We start from the raw sequence: 25896 nt of genomic DNA on the forward strand, positions 1-25896 counted from the left end.
TTTAAGAATATTGTATATTCTGTTACCTAAACAACATCCTCAAAATTATGTAGTTTAAATGTGATATATTTTTTTACATTTAACATTACAGGAACATTATTTGAAGTGAAAAAAATAATAATAAAAATAAAAATATATAAATCCTTAAAACATTCTTCAAAGTATAAATCAAACATGTAAACAATGTTAGCTAAAGTTCTGGAAACGTTCCCTGCTAGCTGGGAAGATGATATTTAGAAAAGGAAGTAGAGATATCTGCAAGAGGTTTAAATAGGCTATATAAGACATTATTATAGAGTCAAAACTAACGGAAAAGGAAGAACATTTGATAGGGGGGCGAAACTACTCTACTATGGCGAAGACTTATATCTTAATATTCATGAGATGAGCATCCGCCACTGGATCAACAGCTTAGCGCCAACTATTAATGAATATTCATAAGCTTAGACTTCGCCATTGGAAGATTACATGGAAACGCCTCCGCACTCATCAATTATTATAAAACCTTTGCTGTGTAACTCCGCTGGTAGGGATTTATAGTTCTGGCAGACCACGGATAAACCCAAATTAGTGCGCACAAGTCTCAGTTTTGGCAGCTAACAGCACACGCTCAAAAAGAAGAAGAAGAAGGAAAAAAATGAAAAATAAAAAAACCGGATGCAAGGTGTAAGCTCTGCTTCGGCTGTTTCTGCATCTTAGCTCCATTCAGCTGTGTCAGATTTATTTCACATTGTTTTAATTTAATACGCGCATTATGGAGTATTGGAGGCAGTGCAGCTTGTGGCTGATCGATTGTAAAGTTTTGCCCCGGAATCATCGGGTCACAGCGGAGTCAGCGCAGGTTTTTGATTTGGCCCAAACTCTTCGGGATGGGGTGCTTCTGTGCCAGCTGCTGAACAATCTCAGACCCGACACCATTAACCTGAAAGAGATCAATCTCAGACCCCAGATGTCACAGGTGAGCGCAAACAATAGACAGTCTGTCATTTTATTATGAATTACTGTAAAACTTTGTATTCTTATAATGTAACGTTACTGCAGTTGCGGAAACACTAACCTACTGACATGCAGTTAATTTAGTCTTCAGTATATGAATATCTATTTCAATTTGTTTTACCTTTCATTTGTTTTACCTACATATTATATATAGCATATTTTGACATTTGTGTAAGCCATTTAAGGCTTCATAGTACAAGCCAGTGCCATAGTACTACAAGTGGCCCCAGTGGCTGAATACAGTTCTCTTCACAAAGGGCTCAGTGCTAGACATACACAGCTCTCCTTGTATAGGGCATCATTCAGTCCGTCTGCAAAACTCTCATCAAACACAGTAAACACAGAGCTAATGAAGCATCAGCTTTTAAATGTACATCGTGTTTTGGCAGGGACCCAAAATTTGTCCAGATGAATGTTCTGTCTGATTCGCGGCTGTGTGTAAGTAAGTGTTTAGGGCTGAGAAGTCTCAGGCAGTTTGCCCAGGGCCATACAACTCTTCCCAGATGCCCCTGTTTCACTCCAGTGACCTGATAACATCTGACAAATCCACCCTTCTAGATTGATGAGACATGGTCAGTCTCCATGAGACACAACGGAAAAGAGCAATTTTCAGCAACATCCCTTGTTGCGTTAGTTGGCATTCCTTTCACTTACCTGACTCATATCAATGGGTAATTTTAATAAGTGTGGTTTTTGTGCTTTGGAATTGGTTCATGTTCATATAAATCCACAATTGTGAAATAATGATATTATTATTATTTAATTTATATTCAGTCATGACAGTAGACTTCTAGAAGAGGGAAAGTTAATTTTGTGTTATTTTCTTTTCAAAGTTGATCTGTTGTGCTCTTTGAATGTAAAAAAAAAAATGCAGAATCAGAAATAGCGTTAATAGCACCTATTAGGCAATAGAGTCTGTTTGTAATTAGTTGGAAATCTCATTTCCTCATCTACTAAAGGGGAAAGCCTTAATGATTCCACTTATTCGACTCTCTCAAGGCCACGTTTCAACAGAAGATTCTCATGATATCCTTAAAAATGCTTTGTCCAGGAAACACATTTGCATTTTACATCTTGTTTTGTAATCTTTTACATAGTGTTTTCCCAAAAAATGTATCTGTACAAGTGGTGTGTAAAAACAAAACCTTTAAAAACGTTAACAGAAGCTGTTTTTTTTTTTGCTTTATCAGTTCCTCTGCTTGAAGAATATTCGCACATTCTTGTCTGCATGCTGCGAAGATTTTGGGATGAAGAAGAGTGAATTGTTTGATGCCTTCGATCTCTTTGATGTCCGTGATTTTGGAAAGGTAATGAAAAAAATAAAAATAAATCAAGAATCATTTATTGGTTGTTGCAGAAGGAGACAAGTAACTAATAGCAAATCATTTTTAAAATGTTTTAATATTTTTTATAATTGTATACACCATAACAGTAATGTGCACCAAGGGCTATAATCATAATTAATTTATAAATTTATAAATAAATAAACATTAATGATTAATATATTTTATTTGTTAATATATTACTAAGTTTTGATTTTAGTTTGAAATGGATTTTGAAATTATAAAAATTACTTGTGAAATAATGCTGACTGTTAATGAGACTAAAAAAACATTGTTTGCTGAATATGAATATGGGTCAGACAGTATTGATGGGTGGTTGTGTTTTGGGGGGGGCTACTGAGAATCTAACCTACAGTTCTGTAGTCTTAATTCTATAAAATTATGATTTGTATTTTTATATTTAACCACGGCCTAAGAATCATATCATCAAGAATCACCTTCAATATAATATAAAAATTATTTTATGAATATTAGTCTCAATATTAGTCTTCACATTTCCAATGCAATGAATATAACCTGTTTAATCTCCCTCAGAAAATGTAGCTGTCTCCTCTTGTGCTCGCAGACACTTGTAAATGCCTGGCTGATGTGGTTGTGGTTTGAAGGTCACCTGTAATCAATAGCTCATTTATTTCCTCAACCTCTTCATCTACAACCTTGTCCTGAATGTTTGGACTGTCTTTGTCTGGCAGTGTAATATAATAATTCCCTGAGCCACAGGAGTGAACTCTTCCTGTAGCTTCCTCCTGGCATTTCTCTTCCTAGCAAGCCCAGTGGCTGAATGTCTGGCCCCATGTGGGGTTAAACATAAAGCGAAGTGTCCTTTGTGCTGTTAGGGACTGCGCTGTTTTGACAGAGGGGCTCAGCCATTGTTTGTCTGTACTCATAGAACACATCTGCAGCCATGCAGAATCATTAGCACAGCCCTGTAGGGCTACTGAACTACTCTCCTGAAAGAACTGTAGAGCTGCTCAAACACTCCCACTGCACAGGTTTTTATTAATAGATCTGAGGAGTGTCATTTGTTCAATATGAATCTGGATAACTTGGTGTTTCATAGTTCATACAGCCATGTGTAAAATAAAGTCAAAAACAGATTCAGTAGTTAATGTTGAAGTTGAGGACATTTTATTGTGGACCTTACAGAAGACCCCACAGATGCCAGGGCAGTTTCTTTGGTTTTATTTCTATGTATTGACACTACTTTTGAAAACTTGGGACAGTATGATGGAAAAATGCATTAAATTGGTCATATTAAAATATAGTTGTTGTTATTAGTAATAATAGGAATAACAAGAACAATAATAAACTTTATTTACTACTTTTAAAAGCTGCACCTTAAAACAACATTTTAAAATATGTTCAAATAGAAAACGGTTATTTGAAATAATAATAATATTTCGCAGTATTAATGGTTTACTGTGTTTTCTGCCCAACACATGCAGCCTTGGTGAACATAATTTTTTTTTTCAAAAACATAAAAAAATCCGTCTTGCCTATACATACAGATAACTTACAAACGTTTGAGTAATTTTTACGTAAGTTTTAGATACTGCCGACTAACTATGCACCCAACACTGACCAAAACTGTGAAGCAGTTACACAACTGCAAGACGTATGAACATTACTTCACACAACAGTTTCAGTCTGCAGTTGTTGTTTTTTTTTTTTGCCCCATATAGAGGTCCCTCTGTGTTCACAAGGTTTAAGTTAATCCTTCTCAATAATCTTTGCCCGGCAGCAATCTACTAACATGAGTTTGTCTTGTAAGTATGCATGTTACATTCACATCCATTAAATCTGCTTTAAATGAAATTATGAAGTAATGATATGGAAATACAGCTCGGATTTGGCACAGATTTGGAGTAATGTGCTCAGTTCACAATTAAGTAAAATAATCTTTATAAAACTGAAACTAAGTTGCATGCTTTACCCAGCAACCACACATAGCCTAATATTAGTGTAATGAAGTATATTATTTAAAATACAACTGTTTATTACAATAGTTAGTCATTATAAATGTAGCTCAGTTTTGAGCCCTTGTATTTTTTTAATTATATTGATGTTGTTGTTGTTTTAATAAAAGCAATAACCTGCAAGAGTCTCTGCGCTGCAGTGATTTTACCATTCGTAAGAATGTTGTAGGTACTCCACTTTACATGGTGCCTTAAATCACTATATATGGCCTCTCATTGCTTATTTTTTTCTTAAAGTAGTTTCTTATGGAGTCACGCAGGTGTTAATGCATCTGAACTCTGCTCATGGTTGCTTGTGCTCTCATGAAGACCGCAAATTCGTTTGGAGGCTGTATTTTAACATTTTCTCACCTTTCATCTTCCTGTGCTGTTTCCTTAGAGACTCCACGACACATGCGGTCTTATGCACGTGTAGTTGTTTCAGTCACCTCGTTTGACAATAGAGAGATGGATTTTCTACATGCCTTCTAGGCATTCTATTATTATTAGGTTACTGGGGTAGTATATTGACAACCATATCAGATCAATAGATGGTGTGAATTTTGTGTTCACCATCCTAAAGCAATAGTGATTTACTGAAGGGATTTATCATGAACTGCTTTATTCCCATTACATATGATCTGAATAAATAAATGTGGAATAAAAAACTATCACCGTATACAGATATTTTTGATTGTTTGTTGTGTTTTTGTTTGTCTAATCAATATGCACATAGTGTATTAAATTGGTTGTTTGTGTACTTTTTTGACCGTATTATTTAACTGACATTTTTTGTCCCTGCAAATTTTCCAAATCCCTGCCAGGATATGAGTCAAGAGCTCGCTTAGATTAAACAGTGCTGTGTTTTCAGCCTTCCTCTCGAGAACATGTTAAACCAAAGAAGCACAGGAAACCTTTAAAAAAAAATTGTAAGGTGACAAGACGGGAGGGATGATAGATGGTGGTTGCATGTCCGGAACACTTGCAGTTCTTTATGGCTAAAATGTTAAATTAAAATAACTCTTGGTGTGGTGCATCACGGGATGCTTTTTAACAGTATTAAAGCAGTTAAATCCTTAAAATGCTCATTTTGGAAAGAACCAAGCGTGAACAATAGATAACAGCAATGTCAAGGTCAAGAGTTTGATTCTCAGGGATCCATGGGCTGATTAAATACACACCTTAAATGCAATGAAAGTCTCTTTGGATGAAAGCGTCTTTCAAATGCATACATGCAATGCAAATGAAAATAAAATTCATTTGTAGGCACAATTTTTAATTGTTTCGAAGCTAATTTTAGGGATTTAAAGTTTAATTCCATCGAGTTGGTGACTTGATGTTTATATTGAGAGAACATAAAACTAAACTAAAGAAAGTCTTACCTACTACACATTCATACTTCATTTTGGAATTGGAATGTATGATTGCACAGTCAGTTGAGATTCAGAATGAAAAGCTCTCCTCTCCTCTGCTGCGCTGCGCTGCAGACATCTTAGCTTTATACAGTATAGGTGACCTTTTTAAATGCTCTTGTACAGAACTTTAAAGATGTTATTCCTAAATGCAGGTTATATTACTAAAAAGGTAACCAATCTGATTTTATTCCTTCGTATACTGTGTGGAACAGATACTAGGGTATTGTATTAGCTAAATCTGTTACTCAGGGATTGAAGTTGTCTGTTAAAGAGTAAAAATGCTAAACATTTATGCAGTTTAGGATGCATAAAGTGAGAATGAAAGGAGATGACAACACCTCTTACCGGTGGCATGGATAAAAATAGCTTTTTAAAGGAAGCAGGGTTGGTTTTCAACAGGTGTTCTGAAGCACAATTCACAGACCCAGATGGCATGCTATCATCCAGATCTGTCTATTGTAAGTGTGTTTGTGTTGCATGCATTTGTGTTAACATATGTCAATCTGTACATGTCTATGTGTGTGTGTGCATGAGTGTAAATGTGAGAAAGCAAGCCCACGTTGCGCAAGCTTGGCATTGCAAGACCACTTCCTCTCCAGAGAGTCTGATGCCTCTCTTAATAACACCCCTTTCAAACGAAGACTATAACAGGAATTACTTCTACGTTTCAGCTGAAACAGTAGAATTAATATTCATTCTATTAGTTACTTAGAACTAGATTTATATAATTATTTAAGTTCTTAAGTAAAGTGCAGTTGCTGATATATATATATATATATGAATATATATATATATATATATATATATATATATATATATATATATATATATATATACATACATACATTCAAATTATATATATTTTTTTGAAAGTATATTTTAATGTATATATTAAAAACATTTAAAATACATTTGACCCCTATATATTTCAGTTAAATAAAATACACAGAAATACACATTCTTTTTGTGAAAAAAACTTGATTTGTTGTCTATAACGTGTGAGTGTGTAACACATTTGAATAAACTTCAGCAAACAACATAATTTACAATCCTCAAAAAATGCAATATAGATACATAAATATAAAAAAGTATTAAATCATTATAAGTTCTGATCTCTAGTAGGACATCCACATCTGTAATTGTATATAAATGTAGGCTACTGAAGACTGGAAAATAATTTTATTGCCACTGAAATACATTTATAATTTTTTTTCTTGTATATGAAGGTTGAAACTAAATATATATTTAATTTCAAAATTCTATTTCATTAAGCGTCACTGTTTAATGTTCACAAAATTTATCATACAGCATATTCCAAATATATTTTGGCCATATATATATATAAACAATTTAAAATGTGATATACACTCTGAAGGTTGGCCTGAAATGATCAATGATATTGATAGATGTAAAAAATAATGTTGTGCATACAGTATGTCCAAATGTTGCTCAACTTAAAGGTCCCGTTTTTCGTGATCCCATGTTTTAAACTTTAGTTATTGTGTATGTAAATTATAATCCACATGCAAAACTATGTGCAGCACATTTTGCTTAGGAAAGCTTCCTCAATCTCAATCAGTTTAATGCCGGATTCGCACAAAGATTATTCTTGAAAGATGGACCAGTCTTGAGAAGGCGTTGTTTATGGACCACAACTGGTAAGTGTATTTTATTTTTTAAGTTGGTGCGTTAAACAGTTTCTGTAACTTATTACACAAAGGGCAACGCTGTTTAGCTTTGTTAACTAGATGTTAGGGCTGTGCAAAAAAATCTAATACATTTTCATGTGCATCTCGTTAGTAAAAACGCTCCTGTGATTATAAGTAATCTCTAGCACATGCTCCTGCCCACTTGCTTCACAAAACTAGTCCAATCATGTTTCCAGGAGGGCAGCGTTTGCTCCGCTGCTGTCGAATCACATCACAGGAACTGCTGGCCCAATCAGAACTCGTTACGTATTTCTGAAGAAGGGACTTTATAGATCAAGGAAGTCATCAGCCCGTTTTTATGACAGTGAAAAACAGAGGTATACAGAGGTGAAAAATACTGTACACGCGAAAACATCAAAGCTTCAAAAAAGCACAAATAACGGGACCTTTAAGGACAAAGCTGCATGTCTGGCATTTTTTCCATTAATTGATCTTTTTCTTTTCTTGTAGAGGATGTCCTGAATAATTTGTTTTCATGAGTACACAAAACTTACTAGTCTCAAAAGACCAGAGAAACATGCTGAAAAACACACTGTCTACAATTACTGTAGGTAGACCAAAAACTGAAACATTTCTAATTTGCAAACAAACCACCTGCTTTTGTCTTTCCAGGTCATTGACACCCTATCAAATCTCTCTCATACATCTTTTGCACAGCAGAAAGCCATCAGGTTAGTTTGCATTTACAATGCAAAAAAATAAAAATCAGTTGTACACATTAAAAATGATCTTATTCTCTTGTTCTGTACTGATTTCACAGGTCATTTCCCACGGAGGAAAGCACTGAAAATGAAGACATGTATATCCATTTGGCAGACCTTATTGAGTAAGTATGAAGCTCTCTTAACCTAATTGGGCAGTTGTTTAATTGGAAGCAATGAGTTTTCAAATGAAACTCGATTAACACTTGTGGTTTCAGTCACCCACGTATATGTTCATGTTTTGTTTCGGAAGAACAATTCATATTTTCAGTATTGTGTGCGATCTATAACCTGCTTTAGGCGTTGTGTGGGAGGAATGTGAATGGCTAATTAATAGTAACTGTGAAAACAGGAAGTTACACAGGATTTTCTATAGAAATGGAGCCATGTGTAAAGCATGCGCACTGATCTATTGCAATGTTAAAAAAGTGTGACCGCTTTGACCAAAACTGTTGTGTAATCATGCGGTGTTCATAAGCAATTCTGAAGTCCTAATCTGAATGTGTTTGCGTGAACAGTGAGGAGCCGGAGGAAGATATTTATGACCCCGTGTACGGAGACGTAGAGGGAGGAGAGGTGTATGAGGATCTGATGAGGACAGAGGCTGCTGCGTCTCAAGCGGTACTCAAAATGACTCAATGCCACACACACACAAACTCTCCTAACGCATCAGCGTGTTCATTTCCTTTGCAAAACACCTACTCCTACTCCAACCAGAAATATGGTCGCTTTTTCATAAGTATCTTTATGAGTAAATTCACTGTAATCACAAAAAAGCACCAGAACAAAACAAAACAAAAAGCTTGTGACTTTCAAGCTATTTTTGGATGTCTGGCTGTAGACTGAATAAGTGAGTTGTGTTGACAGAAACAGGCCGAGGTGGACATCAGAAGCTGCTGTCTTTTAGAGATCAAACAGACAGAAGCCAAATACACCGAGACCCTGGAGACCATCGAGAAGGTGAGCTTCACATTCTCAGGATGGAGAATTTGATCACACCGCGCGTCACATCTTGTGATAAAAGGGAGAGCTGCTCTGCTGCTGCCACACAGTGTAGGATATAACTTTCCTACATTGAGCTAAAATACATTTTATTTCCATCTTAACAGTACTTTATGATTCCACTGATAAAATTCATCTCAGCACCAGAAATTGACAAGATTTTCATCAATATACCAGTGAGTGACATTGACCAGAATGTTTCTAAATAATAGTAATAAAAAGTCTAACATTTCCAATGTTATATTTTATATTATATTAAATATATATATATTTGTGCTTTTCAGGACCTGGTTAAAATTCACAAAAGCCTGTTGGCTGAGATTCAAGACTCTGTTCAGAATAGAAATGCAGAAAACCTCCACCAAATCTTCATTATTTACAAAGACAGGTACTGTACAAAATCAGCACATTCAGCCACATAGCTATCTCCATTTAATTTTCCTGTAAAAACATCTAAACATTACACACACAGACACACAGACACATACACACACACACACACACACACACTGTACATAATATGTTTGCACACAATTATGTTTATTTTTCTTACCACACTTGTGTCAAGTATAAACCTCACAAAATTGAGTTTGGACACAATGGTAATCAAATGATCCAAAATGTTTTTTTTTTTATTGATTGATTGATTGTTTTATTATTATTATTACTATTGTTTTTAAGTTTTATGTGAATTTTATGTTTTATATTGAAGAAAAACAAATTAATCATGCATGGGCTGACAGATTTTTGTTTATAATAAAATTTTGTGGAAATCTGCAGAGCTTTCAATGAATTTGTGCAGGCCTAGTTAATATTTAATATTTCTAGAATCACATTACTAAGCACTGCTGATGTGTGTGTTTTTTTTTGCTAACATTTGCCCTGTCTGCTTTAGGCTTCTGCTCTATGGAAAATACTGCGGTCATGTAGAATCAGCCATTTCTGTCTTAGACTTCATCTGTAAGGAAAAAGAAGGCGTTCGCCTGAAACTAGAGGTTCAAAACACTGTTTCACTTTCTGTCATATTTGTATTTCATTTTCATTTCATAATCATAATATTTATAATGTGCTTTTCCCTTACTCAAAGAGCTAAAATGTAATTTCCTTTTGAGGTTTTGTAGAGCTTTCTGTTTCCCAGATTCAGTTTATTTTGTGTTGCAGGAATGTTCGAAGAGAGCCAACAATGGGAAATTCACTTTGAGAGATTTACTTGTGGTTCCCATGCAGCGAGTGCTGAAATATCCACTACTGCTTCAGGTACAGTAGCAGACACGCTATTACATTGTATATTGTCCTCTTTTAACACTTTGAACAAAGCATTTCACATTTTTGATGAGCTTAAAATGACCCTGGTTTATTGTCTTGCTGATACGTACCACATGGGGGAGCCATCTGGCTAGTTTTCTCTTCTTTTCTGACCATGACTCCACATGGACTTAGAGAATTTGGCATCACTGCCTTAGGAAAGTTATACTTTTCTGTTTTGTTCAGAGAACAAAATTCAGATCAAGTACAGTTTGTTTAAATCAATACAAGGGGTCATTATATTAAAGTCAAAATGAAACTGTAGTCACATCCCGTTTTACATCCACAATTTGATCCATTTCTGAGCATTACATGATATACAAATAAATGAGTTTAAGGAAAATGTATATATGTATATATATATGTATATATATATATATATATTACAGATTTAAGAGTTAAAGATTAGATTATGAAGACAAATTAATTTTGAAGATGAATTGTGCATAGTGGCTTAGAATAAATAAGACCAGTTTTGATTTCTAATTGACTTTAACTGAATAACCTTTTTGCAATGTTGTGCAAACTGGCAGATGATAAGTAACTTACTTTATAAGGTGTTAATATTCTTGAATAGTAATATTCTGAAATCTGGCTGGATAGGGTCGATTCTGAAGCCATCTGGTAAAATTTGAAGTCAGTCTGTCAGACCCTCTAGCAGCACTAGTAGCGTACATTTTAACCATATTGAACAGAATGGTCTAGAATAAAATATATGAACTTACTAAGATCAATGTACATAGTGGATTTGACATCCAACTAGATTTAGAACATGAAGTGAGGCTGTGTCTTGGCATATTGAACTATTTTAAAGGGATAGTTCACCCAAAATCTTAATAATTTACACGCCATTATATCATACCAAACCTGTATGGCTTGATTTTTTTTTTTTCTGTGAAATACAATATATATATATATATATATATATATATATATTTACTGTGAAATTCCTCACCCAAGGCCCAATGGTGTTACAAAATAATTTAATTTTTAAATATATCTGCTCATAACCTTTTAACTACTTTTTCCGAAAATGACCACCAGAGGTGCTATGACCAACTCAACCTCACTAACAGTGTCAAGAAAGGAACCGTTTCAAAAAGTTGTCATGCAAACTATACTGAATAACTTAATTGTAAAAAAAAATATATATATATATATATTTTTTAAAAAGATCACCATTAATTACAAGCTTAAATATCAAGTGATGATTTTACTGTTAAAGTTATTTTTATTAAGTTAACTGTAGGTATTGTATACCTGTGTAATCACAGTTACTGCACTAGTTCATGCTAAAGTTTTGTAGGTGTGAGGTCCTTCACCACAGGAAAGAGAAGACTTGAGAACAGAAGTGAGTGGATAAGTGTTAGAGATGTGTCACCACACACCTGCCAGCTTGACACACACACACACACACACACACACACACACACACACACACACACTGTTCTCAAACACATTGTGCCCACTTCCTCAGGAACGACTCAAACATACTTATCAATATATTTTTGTAGCATTGCAGCGCATCTGATTTATTTATTTATTGCATATTTGCAATTGTTTATAGCCTTAAGCCCCCCAAGCACACAAAATCTAATTTTTACGAGCCCAGTTATCATTTTAGTTGTACAATTTTAGTAAAGTTAAAGATTAATCATTCTGTTGGGTTTTTGTCAATATATAGTTTTTTATTAATTTTTAAATGGAATTTATTTTAGTATCAAGTTAAATTATATGAGAAATGAGAAATGTTGAAATAAAGATTTTTTTTATTTCATTAAAGTTCATTTCATAATGTTAATTATATATTTCAATTAACTTTTTGTTGTTGTTGTTGTCATTAATTACAAAAATCTTGATCTGATTAAAATTGTTTTTTTGAAAAAAAAAACAGTTTTGCTCTGAATGTTCAGGTCATATTTCGTGTAGTTTTTTACATGATTTATGATGTGATGCAATTGTAACGTCACACATTGCTCCTCTTTGGCATTCGGTATATTTTGAATGGGAAAATCAGCGAACAAGAGAAGAGTTTCAGACACTGCATATTCACTCTTGTGTAAATGTAGTAAATACAGTCTGAGGCTTATTTTGTTTTCATCTTGCATTTCTTGATTTCTTGCCTTTGTGCTGATGCATTAGTCATTGCTACTGTATGGCAACTAGGGAAGATACTAAATACTGTACACCATCTGAATAAATGATTCAGATTTCATAACTTGCAAAATGACAGTACAGATAAAAAAATAATGGTCTTACAAAGCTCATGGTGTCTGCAGAGGTTCAGATTACCCTTAGCAGTGAGTTTTTTAGACGGAAATAAAGATGAATGCATGAAAAGGGCAGGATTTACTGGTAGGTATACAGGGATGAACACTGAAATCTCATTCATCTGTAAGGTAGGTAATTGGTTCTCCATAAGCTCCAGCTTCATGTTTTGCCTCCCATAGGTATGTACACACACCAGAATCTAGGTGCACACACTCATTCCCAGACACACATGCTTGAGTTTCCATCAAAGTCACAGCAGTGGTCTGGGTCAGAATGTAAATCTGGAAAGAGTGCTGAACTTTCTAATCACCTTGTTTACTCGCTGCGATTGGGCTGTTTGTCTCTCTCCAGCAGCATTCGATTGCACTCTGAAAACAAATGCATGTTTCTGATGAGTTGCACAGATTTCACACTTGGAACAACCTCATTTCTCCTCCAATGCGATTGTGTGCTCGCGGGGCTGTTTGTGCACAAATCCAAAGGGCAGATTTGTTTATCAAGTAAATGAGTTATGTTATAGCGATTTACCTAAAGTGATGGAACAAATTAATGAAATGTGTGATGATACAGATTTTCCCCCATGTCATCTGTGTAGGGCTGTACTTTTGTTTAAATATTCATTCAGTTTTCTAATAAGAAATAATAAAATACTATGCCAAACTACTTCTTTCTTTTCAAGAATATCAGTTTTGATGTGGATTTTTTTTTTATTCTTCTTTTTGATATCCGGACAGTGTCATCATATCTTCATTAATTCTCTAAAATGAATTTCAAATTTGAAAACATACTCATCTTACAAGAGGTGTATTCAAGTCATTTTTCTCTCATTTATTATATAGGAATTGGTGAAGTATACTAGTGACAACAAAGAAAAGAGCAACCTACGATTAGCCCTTGATGCCATGAGAGTAAGTATACATTTATATGGAATCAACAGCAAAATCTTTCAGAAAGTATAGATTCATAATGGTTTTTAGACATTATGAAATGCTTAAAGAACACATAAAATGTGTTTATTCTCTGTCTGATCTATTTTCTGCTGAACCTGAGTGTTTGGCAGAGCTTTTCCCTTTAAAAGTAGCCAATGGGCTTTCATTTTTTACGCAAACATGAACCACGAATGGCTACTAGGAAGTACTGTGCAGTTTCGTCAATGTAGGGATGATGGCTTCAACCCTAACACACAGACTGAAATCAACAAAACTCTCATTTTAAGATGTCACGTTCATTACCAGCCTTGATTTCTCTTTAGCATGTGACATCAGTATAAGATCATCCCTGCGTACCCTTAGTAATGGTTTCTTTAATATCGATGAGGTTTATGGGGTTCTAGTATGTGAAGTGATGTCAACGGCTCATTTCAATCTCACTGGCAGAGTAGGTGGAAAGCAGATTAATGGCTATGTGAGACGCTGTAATGGAACAGAGGCCTGCGATGATTTAATTAGTTTGAATGATCATCTGAGTGTTGATTGGTTTAGCCAGATGGGAGCTGTGAGAGTTGCTCAGACAGACTGAACTCATCTACCTGTCTGCCTGTAAAACGGTGTGTTTAATTTAGACTCATAAGTGAGCGTTTGAGCAGAGGCTGCCTTTTAAAATGGAAATCAGCCGAGATCCACGTCTTCCCAGTGGGGTTCTCTGAAAGGCCTCTTTCAGTATTTGGAGATGTTTGTACTCGTTTGATGAAATGAAATCATTTTCTGTGGAGATATATACACACATATTTATATTTATATATGTGTGTGTGTGTGTGTGTAATATATTTCACTAGGGTATATACGTTACTTTTTATTTGACCTTTTTTTCTAAATATATATTGATCAATTTAATGCTTGCAGTGAAGACACATTTAATTGATTAAAAAATGTCAATAAAGACATTTGTAATGTTAAGAATCCTGTTTAATCCATGTTAGAATGATTTTTGAAGGCTCATGTGACAATGAAAACTAGAGTTACGGCTGCTAAAAAAGTATTTTCGTGTTGATTTTTTCCCTCCCATAAATTATTATATATACATGACACGTTCATTAATCTAGGTGCATTAATCTTCCTTCATTAAACAGGACTTAGCCCAGTATGTAAATGAGGTGAAAAGAGACGTTGAAACTCTGAGGGAGATTGATCAGTATCAGAGATCCATTGAGAATTTGGTAAGTAGTACACAATAAACATGACCTCTGCTTTTAAAAGCACGGTTTACTCATGTCGTCATTGTTTTCCTGTCCGTCCATGAATGTCCCTTCACAGAACCAGTCCTTACTTTCTTATGGAAGACCGAAGGGTGATGGTGAAGTCCGTTTGGTATCAAATATGGACAAGCGCAGACAGGACAGGTGAGACTTAAGGCAAAAACCTTTACTGCAATCCACCCTTGTTTTTACTTTCATGTCATGACGCGTCTATGTCGCAGACATATTTTTTTGTTCGATGTTGCTGTAATCGTCTGCAAGAGGCGCGGGGACAACTATGAGATGAAGGACGTAATCGACCTCAACCATTTCAAGATCACCGATAACCCCACTACTGATAAGGACTGCAGAAAGGTCAGTGAGAAAGTAACAGGAATGTATTAGTCTCAGAATACTGCACCCAAACATCAAATAGTCATATTTTTCTCATGATCCCAGTATCTTCTATTCATCATATTTTTCCATTCTGACTGCTCTTATAGAGGTCGGACTAGCACAAATCAAGTGTTCTTTAGAATAGAAATCACTCCGGTACTTACCTTCTCCACAGATGGCTCCAGTAACTCTCCTTTAGATCTCCTTTGAACTGTTAGAGTGTCATAGAATAAAGTCTTTGCAGTTTTTTTTTGCTCTGTAAAAATGTTTATGTCCTCCAGGATACTGTAGGATATTCCAGTAATATCCAAACCATTTTAAGGACAGTGTGACTTACCAAAGTGCAATTTTATGCAAATTAGTTGTGCTGTTGTAAGCTCTTTGAAAGTGCTTAAGCTCTGCTCTGCAAGTACATATTTTACAGATAACAGAGATGAAGAACACTGAAGAATACTGAACTATTCAAAACAATGTCACTATTCAGTTTATTATTCCAATAAATCTTCCTAATGTTCCTTAATTCAAATATTACTTGAAATTGATCGCCGTTTTTTATATTTTTCTCATGCATATTTCTAATATACTGTATTTAAAATATAATAAATAATAATGTAAAACAATAAATAATATGATACTTTATACTTTCATTGGGTCATTAAACCATGTATTACTATAGCTTTGGAAGGCTTTTGTCTTTTGACCATATTCATGTTATTACTTATTTACTTGTAATGCAGACATTCCCAATCTTTTTGTCATGCAAACTTTTCACCTAATATATTTACTGTACATGAAGTACCCCTGATATTTTAATAATTAAGAAATGTATTTGCATGTTCATGGTTCTCTGACATTGGTTAATGGTCACATGATGGCATACAGGTAAACATAAAATATTGAATCTTTTTCTAGTAAGTGTTTTATTTTGCTTGTTATTTTTAAATGATTTATTTTAATTTTACATTTTCAGGATTTAATTAATTGTTCGCAAAACCCCCTGCAGTTTCTTTACGAACCTCAGATTGGAAACCTAGGTGTAATATAATGTTTAATAGTCTTCATGTTGTTAATAACCATGAATTGAAGATATTTTCTTACTCTTTGTATTATATTTTTCGGACTATAAGTCGCACCTGAGTATAAGTCACATCAGTCTAAAATACGTTATGACGAGGAAAAAAACAAATTTCTTTTGTTTCTTTGGTTCTAAATAAATGCGACTTAGGCTGCGTTCACACTGCAGGCTGAAACAACCAAATTCGATTTTTTTGCAGCTATGCGACCTGTATCTGATCTTCTCATGACAGTCTGAACAACACAGATCCGATCTTTTCAGATGTGACCCAGACCACTTGGGTATGTAGTCCTGAATCCGATACATATCCGATCTTTTGAAATGCGACCTCCGTCTGAACGGCCAGGTCACATGTATCCGGCCCGAATGTCATTGATACGCTACAAACGTCATAATTCTGCTTTGAAGTAGGCAGGAACGAGAAGAGCCACTCACATCAGTGTCCCACCACTCCTGGCTGCGACTTCTCACCCACACGTTTCTTTGTACCGACGTTGCTAACACTGCTCCACAAAACGCCATGGCCAAAAACCTTGCTCTCTTCCTTCTTTTTAATTTTCTTCTTAAAACGAAAAGATTGTAATTGTGCTGGCTCCGTTGGGAAAATAACATTAATATTGCAAAAAGAGCTCCGCTGTTGACTACACTGTTGTTGACATCCGTGTTTAACGTTAGCTACTTCCGCAAACAACGAGTGACGTCGTTCACCGTTGAGTACTCTTCTGCGCATGTGGGTCACTTCTGGGTCATTTCACGTTCACACAAGAGATCACAAAACGTCACATTTAATTGGAAATGTGAACAGCCTTGCAAAAAAATCTAATTGAGCATTAAGCCCTGCAGTGTGAACGTAGCCTTAAAGTCCAGTATAGTCTGTGTGTGTGTGTGTGTGTGTGTGTGTGTGTGAATAAGCTGTGAGTCAACATAGTAGTCCTTCATCATTCAACAGCCAGAGATTATTAACAGCCAGGTCTTAAAAAAAAAAAAAAAAATCAGTCTGTCCCTTAGTCTGTAATGGTGAGTGTAACTAAGATCATGCTGGAGAGACCATCACAGACTGTGGCAGACAGATTTTACTGCTCTGTATGAGGGTTGATGGATGGTGACGGATTGCTGCAGCATGTCAAGTCAAATTCTGCATGCTGAACCAGCCGCTGTGGAAAGCAGAGAAACAGTCTAAAGTCTGTGTTCATTGTGCAGTGTATTCCAAGTCATGGAATCAGAAGTGACCACAGTAAGCATACAGTGTATAGTGGTTGTAGAACTGGTGACTTAATTCGCTGTGTTTTTCAGTTTGTAAAGGTGGACAACTCAACCTCAGGTTACCTTTGGTTTCTGATGTTCTTTTTGGGCTTGGCAGAAGGGATTTAGATGCAAAAATAATGCGGAAATGTCTTTAAACTTTTGATATTTTTTTCTCTTTTATGCCTTTCGCCAAAAGGAAGGTTTCTTCTGAACAGATGGTCTGGTGAAATCTGTCTCAAGGAGACCTTGGCCAGGCACAGCCCCGCTGGCTTTTTTTGTTTGAAGTGCCTTTCTGCCCTTCCTCAGGACCCATACACACACTTAATACACTGATAGATCTTACTCCTTCACGTCTTTGACAAGACCTGTACACAGCTGCAAACTGTCTCCAAAACACATGCACAACAGACTTTGACGCATTAAAAATCTGTAAGAATATAGTGAAACTTTATAACAACCATCATTACAAAACTTTTAACATATCGTCACAGTATACTGTATAATGCTCAAAACTATAATTCTGGAGGAAAGAAAAGCTTGCAATAGTAATATTGATGACACAATCCGTGGTTTGATTATTGGTTATACTGCAGACTTTATTTCACTTTATTTACTTTATTTCAATTACGCAAAACAATGTTTAACAGTTTTAGCTTTAGTTAACAATAACAGACGGGACTGGATAGCGACTAGGGTGAGATGCTGTTAAATAGCCTTCAGTAGTGTGTATAAATGCAATACCTCACAAACTTACAAATGAGCACACACATTTTTGCATACACACTGAATGGTAATAGTGATAAATACAGTATTGTTCAAAATAATAGCAGTACAATGTGACTAACCAGAATAATCAAGGTTTTTCGTATATTTTTTTATTGCTACGTGGCAAACAAGTTACCAGTAGGTTCAGTAGATTCTCAGAAAACAAATGAGACCCAGCATTCATGATATGCACGCTCTTAAGGCTGTGCAATTGGGCAATTAGTTGAATTAGTTGAAAGGGGTGTGTTCAAAAAAATAGCAGTGTGGCATTCAATCACTGAGGTCATCAATTTTGTGAAGAAACAGGTGTGAATCAGGTGGCCCCTATTTAAGGATGAAGCCAACACTTGTTGAACATGCATTTGAAAGCTGAGGAAAATGGGTCGTTCTAGACATTGTTCAGAAGAACAGCGTACTTTGATTAAAAAGTTGATTAGAGAGGGGAAAACCTATAAAGAGGTGCAAAAAATGATAGGCTGTTCAGCTAAAATGATCTCCAATGCCTTAAAATGGAGAGCAAAACCAGAGAGACGTGGAAGAAAACGGAAGACAACCATCAAAATGGATAGAAGAATAACCAGAATGGCAAAGGCTCAGCCAATGATCACCTCCAGGATGAGCAAAGACAGTCTGGAGTTACCTGTAAGTACTGTGACAGTTAGAAGACGTCTGTGTGAAGCTAATCTATTTTCAAGAATCCCCCGCAAAGTCCCTCTGTTAAAAAAAAGGCATGTGCAGAAGAGGTTACAATTTGCCAAAGAACACATCAACTGGCCTAAAGAGAAATGGAGGAACATTTTGTGGACTGATGAGAGTAAAATTGTTCTTTTTGGGTCCAAGGGCCACAGGCAGTTTGTGAGACGACCCCCAAACTCTGAATTCAAGCCACAGTACACAGTGAAGACAGTGAAGCATGGAGGTGCAAGTAGAGTTGGGGTACTCGAACTTGGACTCGGACTCGAGTCCGGACTCGAGTCCAATTTTGAATGAACTCGGACTTGTCACGCACTCGGGTGAATTTGTACTCGGACTTGACACGGACTTGAACATTTTGGACTCGGAAAATATTCCGAGTACAGTCGAGTCCACGTCATGTGTAACAATAAAACCAGCATAAAATTGAAATGATAAATTAATGAATGTCTCCCCTTCTGTCATTTTACTGCACCACACCGGCAGGCAGAAGTCTCATGCTTGCAGACGAAACACACGCACCACTCACTGGATATCAGTGTGGATTAGTGATGGGAAGTTCGATTCTTTTCCGCGAACCGGTTCTTTCGGACGGTTTCATTCAATAAACCGGTTGAAAAAAAAAAACAGTTCACCGGATACATAATCCATTGCGATGTATTTGTTATTAAATGAACTTACGTTTCGTCAGATTGCCCTTCATTCAAGCCCTCGGTTTACCCGCACTCATTACATTAGCTCAAAAGCAGTTCAGAATCAATCACCAAAAGAATCAGTTCGGTTCAGACGCGCTGTGAGTCATTCGGGTTCATGCTGAATCACGAATGCGCAGTATCATCAGCTCCTCGGTTCTCGAATCGGACGCGTCCGAAAGAAACGGTTTTCGGTTCAGTTTATTGATGATCTGAAAACTGATACAACCGGTTCTTGACTCGAGAACGAGAATCGCTCAAAACCCGGGTAGGAAAATCTGACAGGGTAGGATAAAATGTCAGGACACCGGCACGTGCTGCAGTTCAGTATCATCAGCTGCTCTACTCGTGTTCTGTTTACTACAAACTCACAGTTTGTGAATCTGTCATCATTAACTATAAATACAGTACAGATATTTCATAAATCATCCCTTATTCATATTAAACATGGAGTCTTTAGAGTCTTAATTATTGTCCAACTTCCCTGAAAACCCCTTTGGCCCATACATAATCTACAATATACAGATTAGAAACATGAAGCCCCTATCTTAAAAAAATAAATAAAAAAAACATATATATATATATATATATATATATATATATATATATATATATATATATATATATATATATATATACATATATATACATATTTTTTTTTATAGTTTATCACACTTTCCGATGTTTAACAAAATACTTGAAAAATTACACGCATGCGCAGTATCATCAGTTCATCGGTTCTCAAATCGGACGCCTCCGAAAGAAACGGTTTTCGGTTCAGTTTACTGGTGATCCGAAAACCGATGCAACCGACTACCAGAGACAGCAGCAGCAACCAACAGATGCTGCACAGCTCAGCATTGCAGGATTTGCAAGACCAGAACTGACCAAACAAGCAATGCAACTTTATGATGCAAGTTCTCCAAGACAACAAGAAATTCATAATGTCATCATTAAGGATCTCCTCATTGGCTGCACTTTACCTCTGTCAAATGTGGGGGAGAGGCATTAAATAACTGAAATGTCATCTTTAACTGGAGGACAATATAGTGTGATACAATAATAAAATAGGTTCATTTGTATTTCCATGCACTTGTAATACAATAAAACCTTTGAAACCTTTTTTGATAGGAAACTAGTTCTGTTGACATAAAATAAAAATGTTCAATGGCAATGACTAGATGTAACAGTGGTATTTTTTTATTACATTTTTATATTGCCATTGGTTTAATGGGTTGAAAGGTTAAAATATTAATATAATGTAAAAATGTACAATTCCAATTTATAATCTTTTTTAAATTAATTACTTTCTGGACTCGGGCGGACTCGACTCGGACTCGGCCTTTAAGAACTCGGACTTGAGTCCAACTCGGCCCCTTTTGGACTCGGACTCGGACTTGGACTCGATGTTTGTGGACTTGGTCTTGACTCGTACTCGACAAAGGTGGACTCGGACCCAACTCTAGGTGCAAGCATCATGATATGGGCATGTTTCTCCTACTATGGTGTTGGGCCTATTTATCGCATACCAGGGATCATGGATCAGTTTGCATATGTTAAAATACTTGAAGAGGTCATGTTGCCCTATGCTGAAGAGGACATGCCCTTGAAATGGTTGTTTCAACAAGACAATGACCCAAAACACACTAGTAAACGGGCAAAGTCTTGGTTCCAAACCAACAAAATTAATGTTATGGAGTGGCCAGCCCAATCTCCAGACCTTAATCCAATTGAGAACTTGTGGGGTGATATCAAAAATGCTGTTTCTGAAGCAAAACCAAGAAATGTGAATGAATTGTGGAATGTTGTTAAAGAATCATGGAGTGGAATAACAGCTGAGAGGTGCCACAAGTTGGTTGACTCCATGCCACACAGATGTCAAGCAGTTTTAAAAAACTGTGGTCATACAACTAAATATTAGTTTAGTGATTCACAGGATTGCTAAATCCCAGAAAAAAAAAAAAATGTTTGTACAAAATAGTTTTGAGTTTGTACAGTCAAAGGTAGACACTGCTATTTTTTTGAACACACCCCTTTCAACTAATTGCCCAATTGCACAGCCTTAAGAGCGTGCATATCATGAATGCTGGGTCTTGTTTGTTTTCTGACAATCTACTGAACCTACTGGTAACTTGTTTGCCACGTAGCAATAAAAAATATACTAAAAACCTTGATTATTCTGGTTAGTCACATTGTACTGCTATTATTTTGAACAATACTGTATGTCCACTCCTCCAAGGTTGCCGCTGGCTGTCTATTGCTTTGTAAAATAAAAGGAGCCCCCTTTTCCCTTACCTACAGTACCAACCCTCACTGCTATCACCCATCAAAGCTTTAAACTGATTTTTCTTTTTCTTTTTTTTTCTTTAAAGTTAGATCTTTACATTTACTTTTAATTAGTGTTTCTAAGCAGTTATTTCACTATTTGTCTTGTCCTCTGGCAGTGGTGCTATGGGTTCTACCTCACTCACCAGCAGGGGCAGAGTGGATTCGAGTTCCTGTTCAAGACAAAAGATTTGAAGAAGAAATGGCTGGACCAGTTTGAGATGGCCATGTGAGTTTGAAACCCCAAATCACAGTTTTGTCGCCACCCTAATGTCGTCCCTTATGAATGACTTTCTTTGTTCAGTGAAATTGAAAGGGAGAAATTTTGTTTAGCTCTTTTCTGTGAAAAACAAAGAGAGAGGAAATGTTTGCACACATCGTCTTATATTCCATAAGGCATTCACAATTTTTATAACGATGCCATTTGATGTCAAGCAGCTTACTTGGTTCTAGTATGGGGATGGGGACATCCTGTGCCTGCGATGCTGTTGAGATTTGACAGTACAATGTATTTACACTGAAAGAAATGAAACGAGAGATGGAGAGTAAAACTAACAAGAGTTCTGATTTGGAAGTTGTATAGGTCAAAGAGGATACACTGCTCCTGTAATGAAATCAGTAATGATGTTTCCTCTCCCGCTTGATTTATATGCCACCCTTTAAAAATATATTTCTGTACACACACGTATAAAGTTCGTGTGGTTGACTGCGTGATGATGTGAAGGGTGCATTCAAACAACAAATTACACCTGCCGCATGCACACAGCACTCTTGATGCAAGCACCAATCTTAGAGTCGTTTGGGTAAAGAGCTTCCCCACTGCTCTGATTCGTGCCCGGAATCGGAAGGTCTGATCCTCAACATTCACCAACGGCTGGCCCCATTCACTCTGGCCTCTTAACTCACACAGCTAGTTTGTCTTATGCTTTTTTTGCAGTCAGCCAACTTTGCACCGTTGTTTTACAATATTTCCGATTTTCCATTTCAGATCTAATATTCGGCCTGAGAATGCCACATTTAACTCTCACCACTTCAGGATGCACACTTTTGAGAGGGCCACCAGCTGCAGCTCCTGTCATATGCTTCTCAGGTGAGCTGCCTTTTAACTTCTGATACCTTTTGTGTGCTGGAATAAGTTAGTCAATATTAACTGATATTAACCAGTCAGATCATTAATATGGTGTTTAAAGACCCTCTGAAATCAGTTTTCTATCCTGTTTTATGTGCCTTCACAATCCGACTATCTTAGACAAAAGTTTTTTGAAAAATATGCAACAAAAAACATTTTGCTCCATTTTTGTCAGAGTGTGTATAAATGTGTATAAATCATCTAAAATGTACTTTTGTCAAACTAAGGTTTAGACTAGCATGTTGGTAGCCTTAAAGTTTAGAAGAAGTCTCTGTTTTCATGCATTATGAATTATTAACAAAAACATCCACAATATGCATTTAGAAAACAGAATTTAGATATTTCATTTCATTCCAACTTTGAAAGGATAGTTCACACAAAAGTCATCATTTACTCACTCTCATGTTGTTCCAAGACTTGGATTAAATGTAAGATTCAGTACATTGCAGATTACCTTTACAATATCTTAATACAGTTTTTTTTCTAAATCGTCAAAGTTTTGTTTACATGAACTTTCAGTGGAGGTGCAGAAATCTCCTAGGTGTTATTAAAATCTTAATTTGTGTTTTGAAGTTGAACAATTGTTCTATAAATTTGGAACAATGCGAGGGTACAAAGATCTGCAAAGATGTCAGAATTATAATTTTTGGGTGAGCTATCCCTTTAAAGATGCAGTAGGGAACTTTTGACGCTCTAGCGGTTAATAAACAGAACTGCTTGCGTCTTGCGGAAGAACATCGTAGCCGGAACTACTTCTCTCTGTTTATGTCTATGAAGAATCACAAAGGTACTGGGTTACTCCGCCGCGGTACCCCCGAAGCAATCTAAAATAGTCCGAATATAAACACTTATTATAGGTGTACCCTAGTGATTCAGGACAAGCTAAAAACACGGTTTGGAAAATGGATTCATAATGTACTCGCTTATTATATACATTTTGAACACAAACAAAGTTACGGACCGCAACTCTGATTGGTTGTTTTTTACCGGGAGCGCATGACTTTCTGCAAATGGCAATAGGACCACTGGGAGGAGCCAGAGGAGCTTGATTTTTTTCACAGATTATCTGTCTCATATTCTACTGTCAGGACATAATGACAGGTTTAACAAATATGTAAAAAATATATATTTACAAAAGTTCCCTACTGCAGCTTTAAAGCTACTGTAAGTGGCTAAAACTGAAAACCACAACACTTTCACGACGTCTGTAATAGCTATCTATGCATGCAAATAAATGAAGCCAGCATTGACTCCATGACCCCAATCCATGATCCTTCTGCTCTTCAGGGGAATTTTTAACCAAGGCTACCTTTGTTCTTCATGTGGAAATGGGGCTCATAAGGGTTGTCTTGGAAAACTAGGAGTCTGTGGAAGGGCAGGTAATGGTCAATAAAGAGTCTCAGCATGAACCAAGTTGGCATTTCATGTTTCACTGTTCAAAGAATTATATGTATTCCTGGAATTTACAACCAGATTATTTCAGATTATTTTTCATGTCAGATTCATGGCTTTTCAGACATATCATACATGTTTCAATGCACTTGCATTTTTTCCCCCAAAATTATATATATATATATATATATATATATATATATATATATATATATATATATATATATATATATATATATATATATATATATATACACACTCACTAATCACTTTATTAGGTACACCTTGCTAGTACCAGGTTGGACCCCTTTTTGCCTTCAGAACTGCTTTAATTCTTTGTGGCATAGATTGAACAAGGTGTTGGAAACATTCCTTAGAGATTTTGGTCCATATTGACATGACAGCATCATGAAGTTGCTGCAGATTTGTCGGCTGCACATCCATGATGTGAATCTTCCGTTCCACCACATCCCAAAGCTGCTCTACTGGATTGAGATCTGGTGACTGTGGAGGCCATTTTAGTACAGTGAACTCATTGTCGTGTTCAAGGAACCAGTCTGAGATGATTTTAGCTTTTTTTACTTGGTGCATTATCCTGCTGGAATAGCCATCAGAAGATGGGTACACTGTAGTCATAAAGGGATGAACATGGTCAGCAACAATACTCAGGAAGGCCGTGGCATTTAAACAATACTCAATTGGTACTAAGGGGCCCAAAGTGTGCCAAGGAAAAATCCCCCAAACCATTACAACACCACCACCAGCCTGAACCGTTGAGACAAGCCCGTCTGGCACAACCATTCCTCGTTCAAAGTCACTTGAATCCCCTTTCTTCCCCATTCTGATGCTCGGTTTGAACTTCAGCAAGTTGTCTTCACCACATCTAGATGCCTAAATGCATTGAGTTGCTGCCATGTGATTGGCTGATTAGCAATTTGTGTTACCAAGCAACTGAACATATGTACCTAATAAAGTGGCCGGTGAATGTGTATATATATAAAATCTTAAACTTAATATACAAAACAAAAAATGCAAAGCAACAACAACAAAAATAGCATAGTAAATAAATAAAAATTAAATAATAAAGAGTGTAAATTGTGTGCTCTGTACGAATATTCCCTTATTGTGGCTCTTTAGATAAAAGGCAACTAATTCAACTGTATTTACTTGCTGGAGAGGTCTATAATATTAATAATGCCACAGAATTGTACATGTTCAGCCTTTTTTGCTAACTTTACATATTTTCTTTTACTCTCATAATTTCAGGTGCTGCTGTTCAAAAAGCACAGGTGAATCCACAGACAAGTTCAAGTT

At 36.0% G+C, this 25896-nt stretch overlaps 1 protein-coding gene across 2 annotated transcripts in view; it reads left to right on the forward strand.

Annotated features, from left to right (window-relative positions):
• The first annotated feature begins 338 nt into the window (after positions 1–338).
• Positions 339–25896, forward strand: part of LOC113115679 (guanine nucleotide exchange factor VAV3-like) — a 47299-nt gene continuing 21741 nt past the window's right edge. For both annotated transcript variants that reach the window (XM_026283223.1, XM_026283232.1), the window contains exons 1-18: positions 339–958; positions 2187–2303; positions 8031–8089; positions 8179–8244; positions 8638–8740; positions 8987–9079; positions 9229–9297; positions 9406–9509; positions 10017–10116; positions 10283–10378; positions 13537–13605; positions 14766–14852; positions 14950–15035; positions 15113–15245; positions 22181–22290; positions 23050–23151; positions 24478–24569; positions 25849–25871. In XM_026283223.1, coding sequence (XP_026139008.1) covers positions 755–958; positions 2187–2303; positions 8031–8089; positions 8179–8244; positions 8638–8740; positions 8987–9079; positions 9229–9297; positions 9406–9509; positions 10017–10116; positions 10283–10378; positions 13537–13605; positions 14766–14852; positions 14950–15035; positions 15113–15245; positions 22181–22290; positions 23050–23151; positions 24478–24569; positions 25849–25871 — 1713 coding nt within the window. In that variant the 5' untranslated portion in view covers positions 339–754. The remainder of the gene's footprint in view (positions 959–2186; positions 2304–8030; positions 8090–8178; positions 8245–8637; positions 8741–8986; positions 9080–9228; positions 9298–9405; positions 9510–10016; positions 10117–10282; positions 10379–13536; positions 13606–14765; positions 14853–14949; positions 15036–15112; positions 15246–22180; positions 22291–23049; positions 23152–24477; positions 24570–25848; positions 25872–25896) is intronic.

The sequence above is a fragment of the Carassius auratus genome, chromosome 2, assembly GCF_003368295.1.
Source record: "Carassius auratus strain Wakin chromosome 2, ASM336829v1, whole genome shotgun sequence".
Taxonomy (NCBI): domain Eukaryota; kingdom Metazoa; phylum Chordata; class Actinopteri; order Cypriniformes; family Cyprinidae; genus Carassius; species Carassius auratus.